Source organism: Sturnus vulgaris, chromosome 1 (assembly GCF_052056855.1).
Source record: "Sturnus vulgaris isolate bStuVul1 chromosome 1, bStuVul1.hap1, whole genome shotgun sequence".
Classification (NCBI taxonomy): Eukaryota; Metazoa; Chordata; class Aves; order Passeriformes; family Sturnidae; genus Sturnus; species Sturnus vulgaris.
Genome location: NC_142243.1, coordinates 137,118,274 through 137,137,539, shown reverse-complemented (window position 1 = coordinate 137,137,539; position 19,266 = coordinate 137,118,274). Strand labels below are relative to the sequence as shown.

At 37.2% G+C, this 19,266-nt stretch overlaps 1 protein-coding gene across 50 annotated transcripts in view; it reads right to left on the bottom strand.

Moving 5' to 3' along the window:
• Window positions 1-19,266, bottom strand: part of RIMS2 (regulating synaptic membrane exocytosis 2) — a 447,523-nt gene that overhangs the window by 56,301 nt on the left and 371,956 nt on the right. For 42 of the 50 annotated variants that reach the window (XM_088177854.1, XM_088177865.1, XM_088177882.1 and 39 more), the window contains one exon: window positions 15,080-15,252. The exons of the other annotated variants lie outside the window; for them this stretch is intronic. In XM_088177854.1, the coding sequence (XP_088033980.1) occupies window positions 15,080-15,252 (173 nt within the window). The remainder of the gene's footprint in view (window positions 1-15,079; window positions 15,253-19,266) is intronic. 50 annotated transcript variants of the gene reach the window in all.

The window sequence follows — 19,266 nt, the reverse complement described above, 5'->3', positions numbered from 1 at the left end:
ACAATCCTAACCAGCAAACAGCCCTTAGAGAAAGCCATCCCATAGCAGGGACTTTGTTGTTTTGCAATTCTTCTCTTAGCAAAAGAGCTTTGAGAAATACATACTAGGAGAGTTCTGAGTGGTTTATAGTGCCTCATAATAAGCCTAGAGTGGTCATGAACACTTCCTTCATCAGCACTCTGAATCCTTTCTGACCATCCAAACTCTCATTCGCTATTTTTTTTTTTTGGCAGATACTCGATACCCACTCCAGTAGAAAACATCCTTCTACCCAGCCTGCCTTTTGACAGTGACATAAATGGATTCTTCTCAGAAAAAAATGAGTATTGTATGTCAGATTTGGCTCCTTTTTGGGGTAATAGAAAGGTTGGCCTCAGAGTAAAATATAGAGAGTAAATCATACAACCTTTCTCCTTAACAGGAGACAGAAATAACTGGAAGTTTTCTTTATATGTACATTTACACAAATATCATCTCACACACATCCAGTTAAATATGTTCAACAGTATTTTAAAACAGACATTATATAAAAGTAATTTAAGAAATTGTATGAGTTATTGAATAGATATGCAGTAAAAATACGGTTCTCAAGGTGTCTTATAAGATAATAATAATTTTTAAAATATCCTCAGCAAAGAGAGTATACAGCCAGATGCTGGCGGGGGGGGGGGTGGAGAATAAAATAAAGGGGGGAATAAAGTAATTATCCTAGTCCAAATATGTGCATAATGACATAATAATACCATTATTAGAGCCAAAACAAGAACAACATCAACACACAACCCCAGCTCTATGGCAGCCCACAGCCTACAGCAAGAGCAGAGTGAAGGTGGCAGCCAGGCTATTGCCTTTGGCTTAACAGGACCAAACTATCAACAAGAGCAGGATGAAGGGCAAAGCTGACTCAGGAACATTGCCCAGGAAACCTCTTGAGGAAACAAGACAGTGCTGCAGACAGATCTCAGTGTAAACATCTTTTCAGATACTACAGTTTTCCAGTGAAAAAAGAAAAAGGAAAGATGTATAAATTTTGGAGGAATACGTTGTTAAAGCTAAAGCAGTTAGTCCTTTAAAAAAAAAAAAAACAAGAGAAAAATAAGACATTAGAAAAGAAATTACAGTAAGATATCTATGTATATTTGTAATATATATAAATAGTATTCTTAAAAATATACCGTGTTAGCCAGCTGAGGAGAGTCAGACTGACAGATATCTGTGATGTCAAAGGTATTCTAAGTAAGTTTGCTGATGATACTAGATTAGCAGAAGTTCCTGACTCCCTTGAATGAAGAGAGGCTCAGCAGAGAGACTGACAAATTAGAGGTCTGGTAAATCACCAATCATATGAATTTTAACAGAACAAGTGCTGGATTCTGCACCTGGCATGGGGATTGTACATTCCAACTGGGAAATGAGAGTCTAGAGACCAGCACCACAAAAAGGGACCTGGGGTCAATGGCAAGCTGACCATGAGCCAGCAGAGCCCTGGCAGCCAGGAGGGCCAACCCTGTCCTGGGGACATCAGGCACAGCATGGCCAGCCAGGCAAGGGAGGGATTGTCCTGCTCTGCTCTGAGCTGGGGCAGCCTCACCTCCAGTGCTGGGGCAGCTTTGGGTGCCACAATATAAGAAAGGTATAAAGGCATTAGAGGGCACCCAAAGGATGGCAGCAAAGATATGAAGGGCCTTGAGGGGAAGCCATATGAGGAGCAGATCAGGTCACTTGGTCTGTTCACTCTGGAGGAGACTGAGGGTAGACCTCATTGCTATCTGGGCTTCCTTGTGAAGGGCAGAGGAGGAGCAGACACTGATCTCTCTTCTGTGGTCCCAGTGACATGACCCAAGGGAATGGCCTGAAATTGTGTCAGGGGAGATTCAGGTTGGATTTTAGAAAAAGGTTTTTCACCCAGAGGCTGGTTGGGCACTGGAACAGCTCCCCAGGGAAGTGGTCACAGCACCAAGCCTGACAGAGTTCAAGAAGGGTTTGGACAATGCTCCCAGACACATGATGTGATTCTTGGAGCTGTTCTGTGCAAGACTGGGAGTTGGACTTTGATGATTATTTTGGGTGCCTTCCAGCTCATGAGATTCTATGATTCTGTTAAATTTGATATGGTCCTTGTAGCTAATGAAGAGTTCTGTGTCACACCTAGAACAGTCAATCAAATATTTTAGGCCTGTTCTCTGGCCTTGATAGCCTGCATACACACAGCAGGCTATCTTACATTAGCTTACATCCTTCCCAAAACTGAGTTTTATCAGGCATTTTGCCTTGAGGAAACTGACCCCAATTTATGCTATCGCCTGAATTATCAGTGTGTTAAGCACAAAGCTATGCCAGAGAGAACACAAGCTGTTTAAACAATATAGATGATCAAGATTATGTCCTGGCCCTATCTTGCTTACTGGTCTAGACTTAGCCTTAAATTCCTTGATGACATTAGAAATCTCAGATTGTTTTCAAATTGTGATGTTTAACAGCCCAATTCTGGCCCATAAGCTTTTTCTGAATGCTTTTAAAGAAAAACAGTAAGCAACTATAAAACTGCTGTTCAAACACAGCCTTCTGGAATTGCAGTGTTTTGGATTTCTTAAGGGCATTATTCTTTCCTGTCTCTTTGCAGAGACTCACCTGTTTTCAAAACCGAGAGTGTAATTACTCTGTGGAAAAAAATGTGCTTTCAAAGCCTTCTAGACTCTTACTACAGCAGATAATCAGAAATTATCTGTTTTTTTCTCTCCAGTTTATCAATATTTGTACTGAATTACAGAAAGATTAGAAAACACTGCCAGAGAAACTTCCAAAAAACAATTATTAGAATTGGCTACTTGGTAAACAATCCTTTCTGGAATTTCTGCATAGCCAGAGGGGAATTCCATAAAGTGCCTAAGGAAACTCTCATAGAAGAGAAGCAGAGTAACAGATCTCACAAGAAGATCTTTGATTTAGTCTTGGTATCTTCTGCCTGAGGCAGAGTGTTTCCTTGATACCTGACCAAGATGGAAAGAAACTGTTTGAGAAGTTTGGGTTAAGGAGAGGGAAGATTTCACAGTGTGAAAGAATCCTGTCCCAAAGGCAGTGAAACTGATTAGAAGCCACTTTACCTGGGACAGTGAATGGCTTGTAACTCTGGGTAGGATGTACTTCACTGTGGGCAAATGTTCAAGATCCTAAACAGGTTCCAGACAAAAACTTGGTTTACTCAATATTTTTGCATGCTAGGTAGCAAAAAACAAGTCAGAAGCTTCATTCTACCTCTCTCAGTTTCTGATGGACTTGAAAGCATTTAATAATCTTACAAGAAAACACTAGTTTTAGAACTATTTGATGCTATTTTTGGCTGCTATATTTTTCATGAAGCAGGTGCAGACACAATAAATGTTCTTTGTAACATATATACTAAATGGAAAAATCTCATCCTGTTGCCATAGGTAAAAACCTGCAGTCCTTGGCTGCAGTTTTTGAATTAGTTGCAGAGTTGGAAAGTATTGTGGTCAGATTCTTGTCTACAGAAACAGAAATATTTTCTAAAAACTGGCTGATTCATACAGTAAATGCCAAATTTCATCAGGAATCCTTTTTTTAGGCCAGAAAACATAACAAAACAAAACAAACTCACCCCAAAACACAAACTAAAACCCCCACACTGATATCATGATCTACTTGCCAGCTCAAATTAAGTCCCAGCGAGAGGAAATCCAGAGAGGCCACTCAGCTTCCTCTTCCCTCTGCACTAACCTGGTAAGTTCTGCAGTAGTAACATACTGCTAAAGATTTATAAAACCCTCTTTGAAATCAGGCCCTAGCTCTGAACCACACCAGTGTGTGGCAGAAAGCAACACAGGGAGCAGAACAGAATCCTTAGACCCAGTGGCTTTGTCATCACTAACCAATTGCAAAGAATATCACTTACTCTGCAAGGACTAAGTGAAGAAGTAACAGATGTTATCTGTTTCAATGACTGATAGACTAAAATTATTATGAAAAACTTCTTTTTTTTTCACTTACCAATAAATACACTATACTAAAACCAGTGTTATGAAGCATAGGCATTTTTCCAGTCTACAATGCTGTTAATACTTTTAAATGTAAAGGAGAAGATATCAATACCAAATATCAAAATATCCATTGCACCGGGTACTGTTGGTAGGATTTTTGTGGATGCTGTTTGTATTTTTCAGTCATCTTTACAGCAGTATTGGAAATGACAACATGTAATCTCATTGCTCTGCCATAAGCATATGTGTCAGAGAATCAGATTTACACAAGTAATTTGGCAGACCTTGTGGGTTTCTTTTTTTCTTTATTTCAAAGTCAAAGTAAAATCAATATTAATGCTTTCCAGCTTAGTTCTCTGGTAATGACCCCTAATGAAAATAAGGCATCCATAATAGTGAAAATCCATCTTGCCAAGTGTGTACTATAGCTGTGGGCTGTGATGTCCTAGGGAAAAGATTTTAACAATTTTTCAATTGTTGTAATAGATATTTTCTAATATATGTCTCCTGTGAGACTGGAAGACCCACTGAAGACTTTGTTTACTGCTTTTTACAAGCAGGAGATGAATTTTAATGCCATTCTTAATAGACCTGTTAACTCAATCAGAGATGCTCTTATTTCATTAACTTACTGAAGAAATTTAACAAAAACAGCATTATGGGGACAGCTGTGATGTAGGAAATAACATTTCCATGGGAACAACGCTTCCGGCCAATACACGTACTCGTCTGCCAATTCACATCAAAGAGAAACACTGCAGGTTCAAAATTATAATGACTTAGTCTCTGGGGATCCACTTGGTCAAAAATTATTCTATTAACCTATTGGTGGTATAAATCTCTAATAGCTAGACTGACTTAATTATTAGGTTTATTTTCTTGAAATTATAACAAGAAAGTTGGGGGGGGGGGAATAGAGCAGTGTTTATAATTGATTTTGTTATGTATATTACTATTCAGACAAAACTAGTGGCCACATCTCAAAATATAAGTAGCAATATTTTGAGATGAAATTTCTTTTTTCAAAGGTCTCCTTCATTACAAATGAGGAATAACTCACCTGTTACAGTAGGTGAGTAGGTTGACTTGAGCTATATGTCCCCCTCTCTGGTAGATGTAAAGCTGTCCACACTGTTTTATTATTATAAATTAATAGAGGTATAACTTTTCCATGACATCTCCAGCAAACTTTTTTTCAAATAGGAACAAATGGCAAAATCATTTGGGGTCAGGGCATTAGAATATTTATAAAACATAACCACAGCAAATGATGCAGAAAAAACACTGTAACAGCTAGCTCTTTCTAAATGCTAGCAGTTGAATTACACACAGAGATTCAGAGATTTTTGATAAAATTTCTCACCTTCTCTAATAGAATAATTGGCTATTCTTAAAAATTAAAATACAGTTGGTATTTTTTTGTTAATTTAAATTGCAATTATAATGAAGATTATATAAATATTCATCTCATGTCAATAAATTTTCAAGTTTTCCTCTACAAAGTTACAGAAAAGCTTTATTACCCTGCTAACAGTAATGAATCATTGATGAAATCCCTTTCTTTGATACAGTGAACTAAACACTCCTTTGCTCTGTGTGGATGCAAAAAAAAAAAGTCTACCAAGAAAATTAGTAGAAGTCTTACATTAGTCAGCTGACATATTCATTGGTAATAAAAGAAGTCCATATGAGCTCTGAAGGTTTGGCAATAAAGTACATGGCAAAGACTGAGTGAGCTTTGAGTAACATCCAAATTCTTTGAGTTTAGAAAGCATCTTTAAGCCAGCCTGGCAAAGAAGCAGTTGTGTTTGTAAAAGCTGGGTAACAACTAGCTTGCTAAATTAAAACTGATCATGAGCAACCTGATTTAACCAAGTCTGTTCTCTTGCAGAAATGCACCTTGCATGTACATAACCTGAAAGTTAAATGTTGTGTGCCTCCTCCAACCTGCTGTTGAATTAGGCTTCCAACAGGGATGGAGGAGAGGGCCCAGTTTTCTGTATCAACACTGCTAAGTCACAATCCACTGCAAACTTGCTTAGTGCTGCTCAGTGTTGTTTCTTAAAGGGCTGAATAGAGCTCTATGAAATAAAAAGCAAGCAGTGAATATAAACCAGGCATTAAATCCAGTATGTGCCCCAGACCTCAAATCACCAGAGAAATAATGTAGAATCAAGTCAGGAAAGTGAGAAAAATTTCAGACTTGAAGGCTGAAATGCTCAAAAATATACAGAGGTAAGAAACATCATGTTTTGACTGAGGGTAAGGAGTACCATGATTTATCGTCTTGCTAAACTGAAATTGCTGTGAGGGAGATTTACTTATTCAGAAAACTCATTGACAGTTATAAAACTTTGGAAGATAGACATGAGGGAACTGGACAGGATACACTACTGAGATCACATTAAGAAAAAAATCACATAATACACAGGGAAGAGCCAGATGTCTTGAAAAGGCTTTAAATAAATTGCTGTCAGCAATATGGATTTCACTATAGCTGCATCTATATTTCACTCATAAAAGACTGTATTTCTTTGATTAGTACTGCACCAAGGGAATATGCTCAGACTCGTTTTAATGCTTATGTGCATGTATGTGGCAGTGGCTGTAAAGAATAAAACAACTTTAACATTTCTTTCATCCTTGTAAATTTGGGTTTCTTGAGGACTCTGAAAAATCAGGGTCAGAATAGGCACTGCTAACATCTCCAAAACTCATAGCATGTCTCTGAATTGATCTTCTGGGACTGAGAACTAAATGGACACGAGCAAGAGATCTGAAGCCGTAATTACTTCAACCAGAGACATTATCTGGGACATCATGATCTTGCCTGGCTGACTTCTGTCACTTTGACAAAATGACTTTGAGTCACTTTTGTTCTCTGGGGGAAATTATAAAAGCATACAGAAAACTTAAGACTGTCATAAAAAAGAAGATGTGAGGAAAAGTGTCTCATATCCTTCTGAACACGAGCCTGCCACCTGAGCTGGAGAAGTCAGGTCTGTGACCAAAGTCCCCTGCTGAGACAATGTGTACATGGCACACCATGCAAGTTTGAAGCAACTTTCCTCCTTTTTACCTTGGGCCTGCCTCTGTAGGAAACGTGTTTATGTTATGGCTGTTATCTGGGAAGTGCTGGGCTCTCAGTGGTATTTGTAAGGAAATTTGATTTCCTACTCGGGGCCACCTGATGACAAATCTCCCAGCTTGTTTAGCTAGCATGTTATGGACTTGAGGAGAAGCATGAACACCGCACAGGTACAGTGAAATTATGAAAATGTTCAGATGTTTGGTCAAAAGAGATTAAAATCAGATATATGGACAATGCCCAACCAGTGGAGCATTATCTTTCCATAGCTATTAAGCACACAATTGTAAGACCAGCACTGGGTCCCCTATCCTTAAAGTACAGTACTTGCTAGATGGGCCTGGTAATGTGTTTCAAAGGCAATAGCACAAATCCAGCAACTGCATTTTAGAAATACTTCTAAGTAAGATGAAGGAGTTTATGTTTGCTTCTTGAAAGGCTAAGTGATAAGCTTATTCATTATTTTTAATGAAGTACATTTTTAGAAATATGTATTAATTTTACAGAATCTTTTCACTCTTCTATTAAAGTAATACCAGGTAAAAAGAGTGAAAACATACATCACTAAGACAGAGTCACATCTGTCCAATCATAATGTCCAAGAAAGAATTCCCTTGTTTTGATAAGTTTCTACACTTCTAGTTTTTGCTGTTGCTATTCTTGTGCTCAATCCTGTACAAATAAAGATTAAAAAGTCTGTCTATTGAAAACCTTATGATTCAATCTAGCTTTAAATATTTGCAGAAAATGAGTCTTTTTTTAACACACTTAAAGATGCAAAAACTAATTTCAACATTTATATTTGCTTCAAACCCTCATTTTAATTTTTTCCCTCATCTCTGCTTCCTTGCATGTCTACAGGGATTTCTCTCTGCATTTCTTGTGGTTATGTTTTGTTTAAACTGTTGATGCACAGTTTTTAAATAAACTTTAGTAAGTGTTTAAGGAGTGCATCAGTGCTTTATGGATCACAGGTCAGAGATGGCTCAACAGAGGTGAAAGTGCAGGCTGCATTTCGTGGAGAGGGAAGCAGTCTCAAAGATATTGCATTGCAGTCAAAGTAAAAAGGTCTGAGTTCCCTGCTGGATGCCTTATATCAAAGCTGCAGACTGTTTCAAATGACTTATTTTTACTGTTCAGCTGTTAATAATGAGTACTTTCAAATTCATTAATTTCTTGTATCCCAGCATATCAAAAAGAATTTACTAACTGTAAAGGAACCTATATATCTTTTGTATTTACTTCAAAGTAACAAGAAAAACGGGTCTCCAAGAGTTCTGTAGACAGTGACAAATAACTTAGAAACAGGTGACTTTACTAGATTTCTTAAATTACTTCTATTCTCAGTACAGATTTCATAACAAATATATTTGTTCATATAATTCCGTTTGGAACCATTGATCTTTTGCATATTTTTTCACAATATTTTCCCAGAGGCTACAGGTAATTTTCTTCTAAATGTCATTTTTGAAAATTTTTAAAACCAAATGGCCAAATTATTGTCCATGTGTGTTGGTACAGACCAGTAGCTCTATGAATTTATAGCTTTTAAATATTTGCCTTTCTGTAGAAAACTAAAGGTAAAAATCTTACATTAAAAAGTAGTGGCTGTGAATTTATGCTTCAAATAGGCAAGAGTTTTTCATAAATTCCTAACAGACTCTACCCAGATCAATAATACTAGGAAAATCTTACATTTTTATAGGTCTTTTTTAAAAAATCCTTTTTTAGGTCCTCTGATTTTAAAGACAGACAGGCAATATGTAAGCAGCTCTGCTTATCAAATCGTAAGAGTGCAGAGGAGTTATGTTAGAGAGAACAGAATAAAGTTGCTGCTTCTTGTTCAAGGACCCAGTGCATCACACCTGCCCCAATTGCCTAGTAACTCAATGTTTTGCAGCTGAAAAGAGCTGATGAACATTGTACTGCAACCTGCCATTCTCATCCCAGGAATGGCAAGATCATTTTTTTATCATGTTGAAAAAGTTGTTAGACCAACATCTTCTGTTGAGATCTGCATGCTGGCATCTTTCCCTGGAAACCTACCTGAACACTGACACAACTGGACCCATTTCCATGGCAGAAATTACTCCGAATTAACCTTTGTTTATCTGTCTATCTATCTATCTATCTATCTATCTATCTATCTATCTATCTATCTATCTATCTATCTATCTATCTATCTATCTATTTATCTATCTATCTGTCTGTCTGTCTATCTATCTATCTATCCATCCATCTCTCTCCCTCTCCCTCTCTCTCTGTTGGAAGCACAGACTACCTGTACTGCAATTCTGCTAAAAGACTGATCAATGGGTAAGAGTCTCAGGCTACCATTTTCTCTTCCAAATATGTGTGGCTTGTTTGGCTACAAAGGTTAGATACAATTAATTTCTTTCATATCGTTGTGCAGTTGAAGCAATCATTGAAATGCTTTTGAAATAGCTTTAAGAAACCAAACAGCACATACACATTGAAAATGGATTCTTAGTGTCTGTTATCTTTTGTACAGTTTTCTATATTTTTACCAGGATAAAGACTTTCAAAACCATTACTGGCTTCCACCCCTATGAAGGGGCTTTCAAAGAATGCATTGACATGCTTTTTCCTCTAGAAAAATACTGCATTTAACTGTTAATCACTGCAGCCACAGTGGAAGGGTAATAAAACCTGAAATACTAAAATTACAATTTAATGAAAAACTAAGGAACAAATACTCTTCAGGAATCAGTTTTAAAACCTGCAAATTAAATTCTCTAGTCTTCTTCTTTTCTTTTCATGAATGAACTAGAACTAGAAAGTGAATCTGAAATTAATTTTTATACCTAACAAATTAAGGGGCACAAAAAGCATAAAGAACCTTTAGTAAGAGAATAGGTTTTGTATCTGAAGAAATACATTACTTTTTTAAGTGCTCTGAAAAATTACATCCCAGCTGAATTTTTCCACTACAAATTTTCCTTTCTTGGTTGTGTCATCTTACTATTTAATCAGCTCTATTCCTTCTACCATCTTTAAAATTCACTTTCTTTCTTTCTTTCTTTCTTTCTTTCTTTCTTTCTTTCTTTCTTTCTTTCTTTCTTTCTTTCTTTCTTTCTTTCTTTCTTTCTTTCTTTCTTTCTTTCTTTCTTTCTTTCTTTCTTTCTTTCTTTCTTTCTTTCTTTCTTTCTTTCTTTCTTTCTTTCTTTCTTTCTTTCTTCACACGGGATATCACTGCTTCATTCCAAATACATTACAAAACTCTGTGGCTTGCATATGCTTTTTATTTCCCATCTCTGTCCTCTCTGTCCACACTCTCTCTCTCTCTCCATTTCAAATGACAGATACTGCAGTGCTTTTCTCCAGCCCTGGCAATTTACTCAATAACCCCTTCCAGCATACTGGAGAAAATATAAGTTTCGTAGCCGTTCTGTTTGGCTGTCTCATCTTCCTCCACACATCAGTAAAAATTAAACTCTCTTTTACACAGTTGTACATAATTTATCCTTATTTCCAGTATCTAAGAACTTGTTTCTATCTATCATCTCTCATTCAAGACTGAAAGATCAACTCCTGATCATCAAACTTGCCACTCATCCATTTGATATGTTTTTAGCAAGCACCTCATGTTTTGTCCTAAATGCCTTGAATGCTTGAAAACAGCTCTCCAGAAACATTCACAAAGATATGTTATTTTCTCTCCTCAAATCTCCTTTTAGCATCCATTCTCTGTTGTCAAGATGTTCCCAACACTGTGTTGCACCTATCTCCATCATGTGGAACATCTCATTTTTCTTCTGTGCTCCCCTCTCTGGCCTCATAAGTTATTTCATGATTTAGACTCTGTGCTTGGAACAGAAGTTGTATTTTTCTACTGTATTTCAACAGTGAAATCCTGCTATGTGACTACATTTGCTGTGTATTCACATCATAAAACAAAACTATTGTGACTATCAGAATCAATACTTAGGACTGATATTTAGAAAAATATTAAGAAAGGATAAAATTTAGAGCAGTCTTAAACAGATTGCCTTCAATAAAAAGTATTAATGATCAAAGATTATACCTAAGAAGCCTTTATTTTTGGCCCTGAGATTATGAAGGAGATGGAGTAAGAAAAAAAGTCAGTGAACCCTACATAACAAATACTCAGGAGCAAAGCTGGAGCCACTCTTTGTTTGCTAACATGTACTGCAGAGAAAGAACACAATTATGATTTCCCTATAGGTCGAGCATATGCCAAAATTAAGTTTTACAAGGTTTAATTAAGGCAAAATCTGATGCTGCAACCATTTCTGCCAAAAAAAAGATTAATTGATTTAATGTACTTCAGTGCTCCAAAAGCTAATGCCTTTCATTGTGCCAAGGTACTCTTTGAAATAGGCATGGGATGAATTAGTGATGGATGTCTGTGTTTAGAGTCATTTCAACCCACCCATGATCTCAGCAGATTGAAGACCTTAGTGGGACTATTACCATCACTCATAAGTTATATAAATACAGTAACATCAAGAGGCATGAGGTATCTTTAACAAGGTAATTTTTGATGATGAAGTGATTGTGAGCAGCCCTTGCATTCCAGAGTGCCCAGAGGAAAGGTGACAGCTGTCCAACTACAGATGCACCTCTGTAAAAGAAGTAAAAATATATCTTGAAAATTTCCATCTGCAGTGTAGCTCTCCTTGATGCCCAAGCTCTCAAGAACTCCATGATAATTTCCTACTATTCTATCAAGGAAAAGTTGGCTGCCTTTGTTCTGCCGGGTCTCTCAAATACCTATTAATATGTTAATTGATATGTTTGGTTACTTTTAATACTTGTAGTTTGTATGAAAGCATTCTTTTTTGGAAGCCAAAGTCATTACCTTATCTTATAAATAGCCAAGTATGTGTTATTTTAAAAATTGCCAGAGAAATGAGCAGAAGGTGTTGAATTTTCAAAATTTCAAAAAAAATGCTGACAACTGATCTGGCCTTTGGGCTTGTCCAATGAATACAGAAGTCATAATATTTCAATATGTTAATGAGACACAACTATGTGTGTATACATACCTTTAGCCCCTATCTAGGAAACAATCTTGCTTTTCCTTTTTTTTTGGTTCTTACCCTAGAAAAATGTTCAGACAATACTAAAAAATGAGCACTGACTCTACCGTGGGAAAGGAAGGTGAATATAAATTTTTCTGTTTATTCACAATTTGAATACTAAAAGTAGTCAATATGTGCAAAGTAGGCAAATAATATTAAAGACTGATTTCCATGAAGGGAACCAAAATCTAACACAAACAAAAGTCACAACCGTCACTTAATAATATCCTCTTTCTTTATAGAGTAGAGACTCCTGGCTGGTGCCACTTCTTCCTGAAGGCAGAGAGCAGCTGGCAACCAGAACAAACTGGCACAGGAAACAAGGAGCTGTTTCTCAAAAAGGACTTTACTTTTTATGAGGGACAGCATATTGGCTAGAGACCAGTTTGAATGGAATCTAGAAACCAGGAACAGAGTCATGCTTTTGAAAGGCAGGACTTTCAGATCCATTAGACTGGGAAATTAGTGAGAAATAGAAGAGGAAAAGGTCTTTAAATAATCCTTTCACACATAACAGCAGTGCCTGGAACACATACGCAAGGCACTCTTAAAGACAGCTGGTTCTGAACACCTATTTTTGCTAAAATCTAAAATGCATGAACATGATTGAAGGAGTGATGGCACATTATATAAAGGCAGTAGTATGGCTGTGTTAGTTCACATCACCCAAGACTATACACTAGGCATTATGATTTTCTCTTTGTACCCCCTTTGTTTTGAGTACGTTATGTATGTGAGCATATACAAGCATGTACGGGTATAAGTTTGTAGCAAAGAAAGAAAATGGATTTCCATAGATTGCTCTGTGCTTACCCTAATGTATATGAGCACAATTTTACAGGCATAAGTTATCTAGAGGTAGTGCAGAATTGTCAGGCTAAAAGAAAATATATTTTTTCTGAGATTTTCTGCCATTCTTGTGTGGCTGAGAATCGGTTCAAGAATATTCATCAAATCTGAAACTAATTTTTTCTAATGAAGAAAGAAATAAGGTTGTATTTCTCTCAATGCAACATGCATGGATTTTGCAATACAAAATGTCATTTACATTGTTTTAAGGATTTGTGGCAAAATGTATAATTCTAGAATATTATCTGATAAAACCAGAGCCAATTGTGCTGCAATGTTTCTGGATACAATACAGCAGCTGAAGTGCATGACCCTTTTACAATACAGCAATCCTTGACAGCAATTCACATGGAACAAAGAAAGGAAAAGGAAGACTCTGCTTTATCCACATTGATTGTCAATCAGTATGCACCACAAAGAGGACTGAAAAAAAACAGTCTAAATTTTCTTCTTTAGTATGGCCATAAATAAAGGTAAAGATAATTTTGATATTGCTGAGTTTTCACTCAAACAAAACATTTTTCCATGAAATAATAATTCAAGTAGGAAATAAATAAAGAAGCTTACAATTTCTACTGTTTATTACAGTCAAACCCAAACTTTAGTCTAAACTAATTTAAAAAATATTATGCTGCAGTTGTATGTATATTAATGAGTCAAGTTGGCGTGCTGCCTCATTTGGTATACAGAACAAGTTCATTGAAGCTGAGAATGAAACTTGATTAAATATGAAAGCATGATGACTGAAAGCAAAAACAAACAAAATAAGAGCTGTAGAGAGCATAGGCAAAAAGCAAGCGAAGGGAATAAAAAGGGAAGACAAGTAGGGTACTGGTACAGGAGAAAGAATAGATCTATATAAACAGAAATATATTTTACCTGTCATCCTCTTTCCCTTCCTCAGCTTGGTCTTCTTGAGCTTTTTCATCATGCCCTGATTCTTTGATCTCCTCCTTATCACAGTTCTCTGTCACTTCTTGCCCTTCCTCTTTTTCATTTATTTCTTGCTCTTTTGCTTTTTCCTCCACCTCCTCTTTTTCTTCCTCCTCAGGAAATACTTCATCTTGTTCATCCCCTTCCAGCCCTCCCTCTTTTTTCCCCTCTATATCCCTTGTCCTTCTGAAGTCAACAAAAATTGAAAAAGGCATGCAAAAAGAAAAACAAAAGAATAAATTAAAGTTAAGGTCATGGAGAAGAGCATGCATGAAGAAAGGAAATGCAAAAGAAATGAAATAAAAATTAAAGGATAGAAGCAAACATGATGTAAGCCATGCTGGCTAGGAGTCCAGCCTACACTAGAGAACTTTGGAACATTTTCTTAGTAAGTCCCGATTCAAATAACTTGCATGGTAATACCTCACATTTAGAAAGAAATGTATGACATAAACAATGTAGTCCTAACAATGCTCACATGAGCAGATGCTTAACTTTTGAAAATGCTTTCTTTTAAGAGGACAATTTTCTGAGAATTACTATAGGTGATGGAGGTGGGTTACACCTTCTAGAAAAATTATCTTTCATCTTTGCACCAAATGAAAGCCAAAGCTCCTCTGAGTGAACATAGGGTGCAGAAAAAGAAAATGCTGTGTTTTGGTCATAGATACACAATGCAAATCTTGTTGAAGAACAGCTCAATAATTGTACATCTACAGTTAAATTGAACTAGTGTAATATTAAATAAATGGAACTGGTCTGGGTAAGTATTAAATAATACATCTATAAAAGTTCAGCCATCTATTTAAACGAAAAATAAGATGCCTCTGTTGGCACAAATTTTCAAGTTAAACTGTCTTTTCAGCCATATTAAGTATATTTTACAAAATGGTTTTCAGAAAGTGTGTCTAATGCTTGCTGACAGCATATGTTTGTTATTTCAGTGTATGTTAGATAATCCAAGACAACAAAACTTGGCTAAAAACAAATTCCATGAAGAAGCATTAGATAAAAAAGACATTTAAGCCAGTATTTTGCAAAATCCCTGCAAATGTCATTCTAGGCAAAATGCTGCTGTCAAATACAAATATTGATGAGTATTCCATCGCCAAAGTTACACAGCTACAGCTGACACTAGAGCTCACCTGATTTTCTTGTTTCCCCTGGGGCGCTCTGACTGCACAGACATGTAGCTCGTGCTGCTGAAGCGGGAGGCGCTGCTGGTGCGGGACACGGCCGAGACGTCGCTGACATCGCTGTCCGAAGACTTGTTGGACACGTTGTCCGAGCCCCGGTGAGGATCCCGCCCCGACCGGTACTGCAAGAGCAAAGGCACAAAGATATGGTGGTGTTGTGACACGCTACCACAGATCAGCTCTGGACTTGGTCCCTCCTGCTATTAAACTGCATTTGTCACCACACTGCCTGAACTTTTAAAATGAAGTTTTTTTTCCAGAATAGAAGTTACATCTTGGTTTCTGTTAATTTTACTCCGCTTTGCTATCACAGTCAAGTTAGCTCCTCAGTTTCAACTTGTACAAAATTTCCAGCATGTCCAAAAGTTTCACAAAGCTTAGAAAAGACATCTAAATCCTCATAGAATATTCTTGCCACAACTGTTTCACCAGTGCAGAAAGGAAAGCAGAGAGATTAGTGATTTGCCTATGATTACTGAGTTCATGAAAGATTAAACAGGAGACAGAATGTGCTGCATGCTATCTATAAAGTACATGTGTCTTTTGGGGCCTAGCCTGTTTACAAGAACTTCAAACTGACAAATGTTAATTTTTTTCCCCCAAGTAAATAGATAGATAGGATTATCAAATCAAAAGACAGAGTGATGTTGCAGCTGTGCAAACAAACATGCATCTTGCTGAACTGCTGGGCTGGGAAGTCTGAAAGGATGGGACTGCACTAGAGGTGGTTTGTAGGGAAAATGTACATGTGGCTCAGAAACTAGAATATTACGAAGGTATTTGAGCTCGTTAACAGTAATATCAAACATGGAACTGGCAGGTGACTGGTGATCAGCAGTAAGACAGTATCATGCAGCAGTATTCAGGTTAGATCTGAATAAAAACAAAATACCATGGCTATTTGTTTTTGTTACACGTTAGCACTAAATTAATGTCAATCTGCATGGCACTATATGCAAATATAATAAATAGCAGAAATATATTTTTCCTTCTCTTCATATACAGGCATTTCTGTGTTTGCAGAAATCTGATTGGCTGCTACTGTTATCTTTTCAGAAAAATAAAACTTCAAGATGAATTGTCCATGATCACCAGGTGATTGTTTGGAAATAAGACAGTACAGAATGATACGATGAGCAGCAGAGACAGGACTGAAAGAAAACAATGGGGAAAATAATCTACCTAACACATCAGTGGCTTGTTGAACTCTTCGGGATAGCAACATTGTACTCAGCCACATGGAGAAAATAATTCATGGGGTAAAATGCCAGACCTGTGTAGTACTGCAGAAGAGAAGGATGTCCAGGTTTATCCGTTAAATTGGTCCCTTTTTTATCATTTTAAAAGAACCATCTTTCATAAACTACACAGATCATTTTTTTCTGTTCTCTAACAAGGAATGTTACCCTGGGAAATATTCTGAAAGACCGTGCAGTATCTAAATAGGATTTCAAAATAGCATTTCAGTACCTTTCCTCAAAAATTATTTTTACACTTAGAAATTGTAAGTTATTTTGTTCATTTTAAGACAGGGAAATGAACAAGAAAAAATGCTCATGCAAGTCAGACTGTACATCTGCTGCAGAGAGTGACCAATCATAACCATAACTCCACACTTATAAAAATGGTTGCACATTCTACACCAATCTTTATCATTCTTCCTGATCTGTACTAATTTACCATACTTGTGTTCATCAACAACCACTCAAGTCCCTCCCAGCCTTTAAGTGTGAAAGTGAACTTAGCCACTCATAACGCTCAGAAGTTTTAATATTTACTGACTTGTTCTTTTGATGCCATTAATGTTTTTGCTTGATGAAGAAGACTGTGCATATTATTACTTATATATTCAATTGGAAATGGAAAAGCAATGATTAAACAGCTGTCTTGATCATCAGAGATAATGGAACATCATATCAGAATGAAAGGAGTGTCCTTTTAAGCAACTCCTTTTAAAAGAGCAACTACTTAGCCCTTCTGAGAAATGAAAAATAGTTTTGCCTAGAGAAAAGTGTATATATTGAGTCCTATCCCCTTACCTAACCTTCCCTAGGATAATTCTTCATTGAAGAGCAAAGTTATGAATGTGGCTTCTGGTGATTTAGCCTAAAGCTACCAGGACTGGAAAGTACAGCCTGGTGTACTGGGCCACCACCCCACTACGGAAAAGGCAATGCAGAGCTACCCTCAGGCCTTCAGCACCGTCAGAGCCCCCAGGCAGATGTCACTGCTGTGCCAAACCCTGCACTGCCATGGCCACAGTACCACTGGCCCCCAGCAGCTCAGGGATAGCCAGGACAGGAGTGCCTGTGTGAGCAGGGCTCCTGCTGGCCACAGGACGGGCACGCTGCGCTGGGGAAGAAAGATGGACCATGGACCATAGCATCATGTGCAAACCATGGATGGAACTGTTAATCCTACTGCAGTTAGGGGATAGGTAATGGTGTGGTGACTCAGAATAACAGGCGTTGGCCTGCAGACCCTACACTGAGCTTGCCCAGCAGTCGATGGAATGAGCCCTTCTGAATTAAACATGAAGTGGCAAACAGAATCATCATTGCACAAAGTTATTCTAGAGTCATTCTGCAGTGCACAAAGTCAAAAACACGTGGTTTTGATTTTCTGTTTCATTTCCACATCAAAAGAATGTCAGATTTTAAACTACTGCAAAGCAGTGGGCTGTATATAACAAATCAGATATTTCCAAAAATAAAAAAAAAACTTATTGTGCTGGTTTGGTGTGGTTTTTTTAGTCAATGCAATAGTAATAATTTAGTGATATATAGTGAAGACAGAGAATTGTTTTGGCAAGAAATGCAACTTGAAAGTAAATAATTTTAGAAATATAATGTGAAAAAAGATCATCAAATAATTACCTTGTCTCTTTTTTCTTGGTTGTACGTAAAGGTATTTCCCATAAAATGCTTTTTGTTGGGATAGATGTCACTGAAATTATGATTAGTCAAATGATTATTTAACTGTTACAGCTTCAGGATGTTTTAAGATTAAAACTGGGAAAGTTAATTGATCCATTCATTAAATCTGAATGTCTTAATATACAATACTATTTAAAGGTTTTGTTTATACCTTGTCTGAGTTACAGTCTCAGCATCTGCTAGCTGCCTACAAGGAAACATCTACTAAATGAAATTAAATTGTCTTTATTGCTGGACAAAGTTCAGATACCTCACATTCACTCATTAACTGCTCCTAATAACCCGTTATTCTGCTGCTGAGGTGTACTTTTAACCTTGTATCTGACTTAATTTTGTTTAGGAAGTGGATTACAGTAGTGTATTGCATATTAGTGTCTCCATAACTCCAGCACAGAGGACCAAAGGAACCATATTGCTTGTCTGACAGAAGCCATGCTGGCATTTTAGTTTTACATTTGTTTCTTAAATTGCAGTCCTATACAAGGCAGCTTTTGAAGTGCTCATTTGCTGACCGCCTCAAGAGTAAAATGGCACTTCCATTGTGCAAATATTGACTTTTTCAAAAGTATTCAGTTCTTCCATGTCATATACTCCAACTGTAAAATGCAACCATTTCTTCAGTTTTGTGCTATTGCTTTTTCAGTTTTTGTGTGGTTAAAGTTGCCCCAAGGCATCACATCTTCATATATTTCACATCCTTCCTCCATTTCCTCCTCCAAATTTAACTTTCTTTTTTTCTAAATGTCACCCATTGTATGACAAGATCAGCTATTGGACTGAAAAAGAAATTTTAACCAAGTGCTATGCCCCCATTAAATCTGAAAAACCGATACCATTTCCCATCCCTCTCCAGTGCTGTCCCTGTGTCCTGTGCTGTAGGATTTGCACCATCTGACTGCACACTGACAGGGAGCTGCAGCCCCCATGGCTGGATCAGCATGGCCACTGGTTTCCATCGGCTCCATCAGCTACCCTGTGTGCTCCAATATCCCTCATCAGAAAACATGAGTACAAGGACAGTAATGAGCATCACACCTCCCCTGGGGTGAACAGTTAGGTGGTCCAGGGTGTGGTGAAATGTACCTGCACATTATAAAGATTAGCCAAAAGGTTTCTTTCAGATTCTTTATCTTTTGTCTTTCAATACCAGCCATGACAGTAGGAAAATTATCTCCTGACTTTCCCCAGGCTGGAAATACA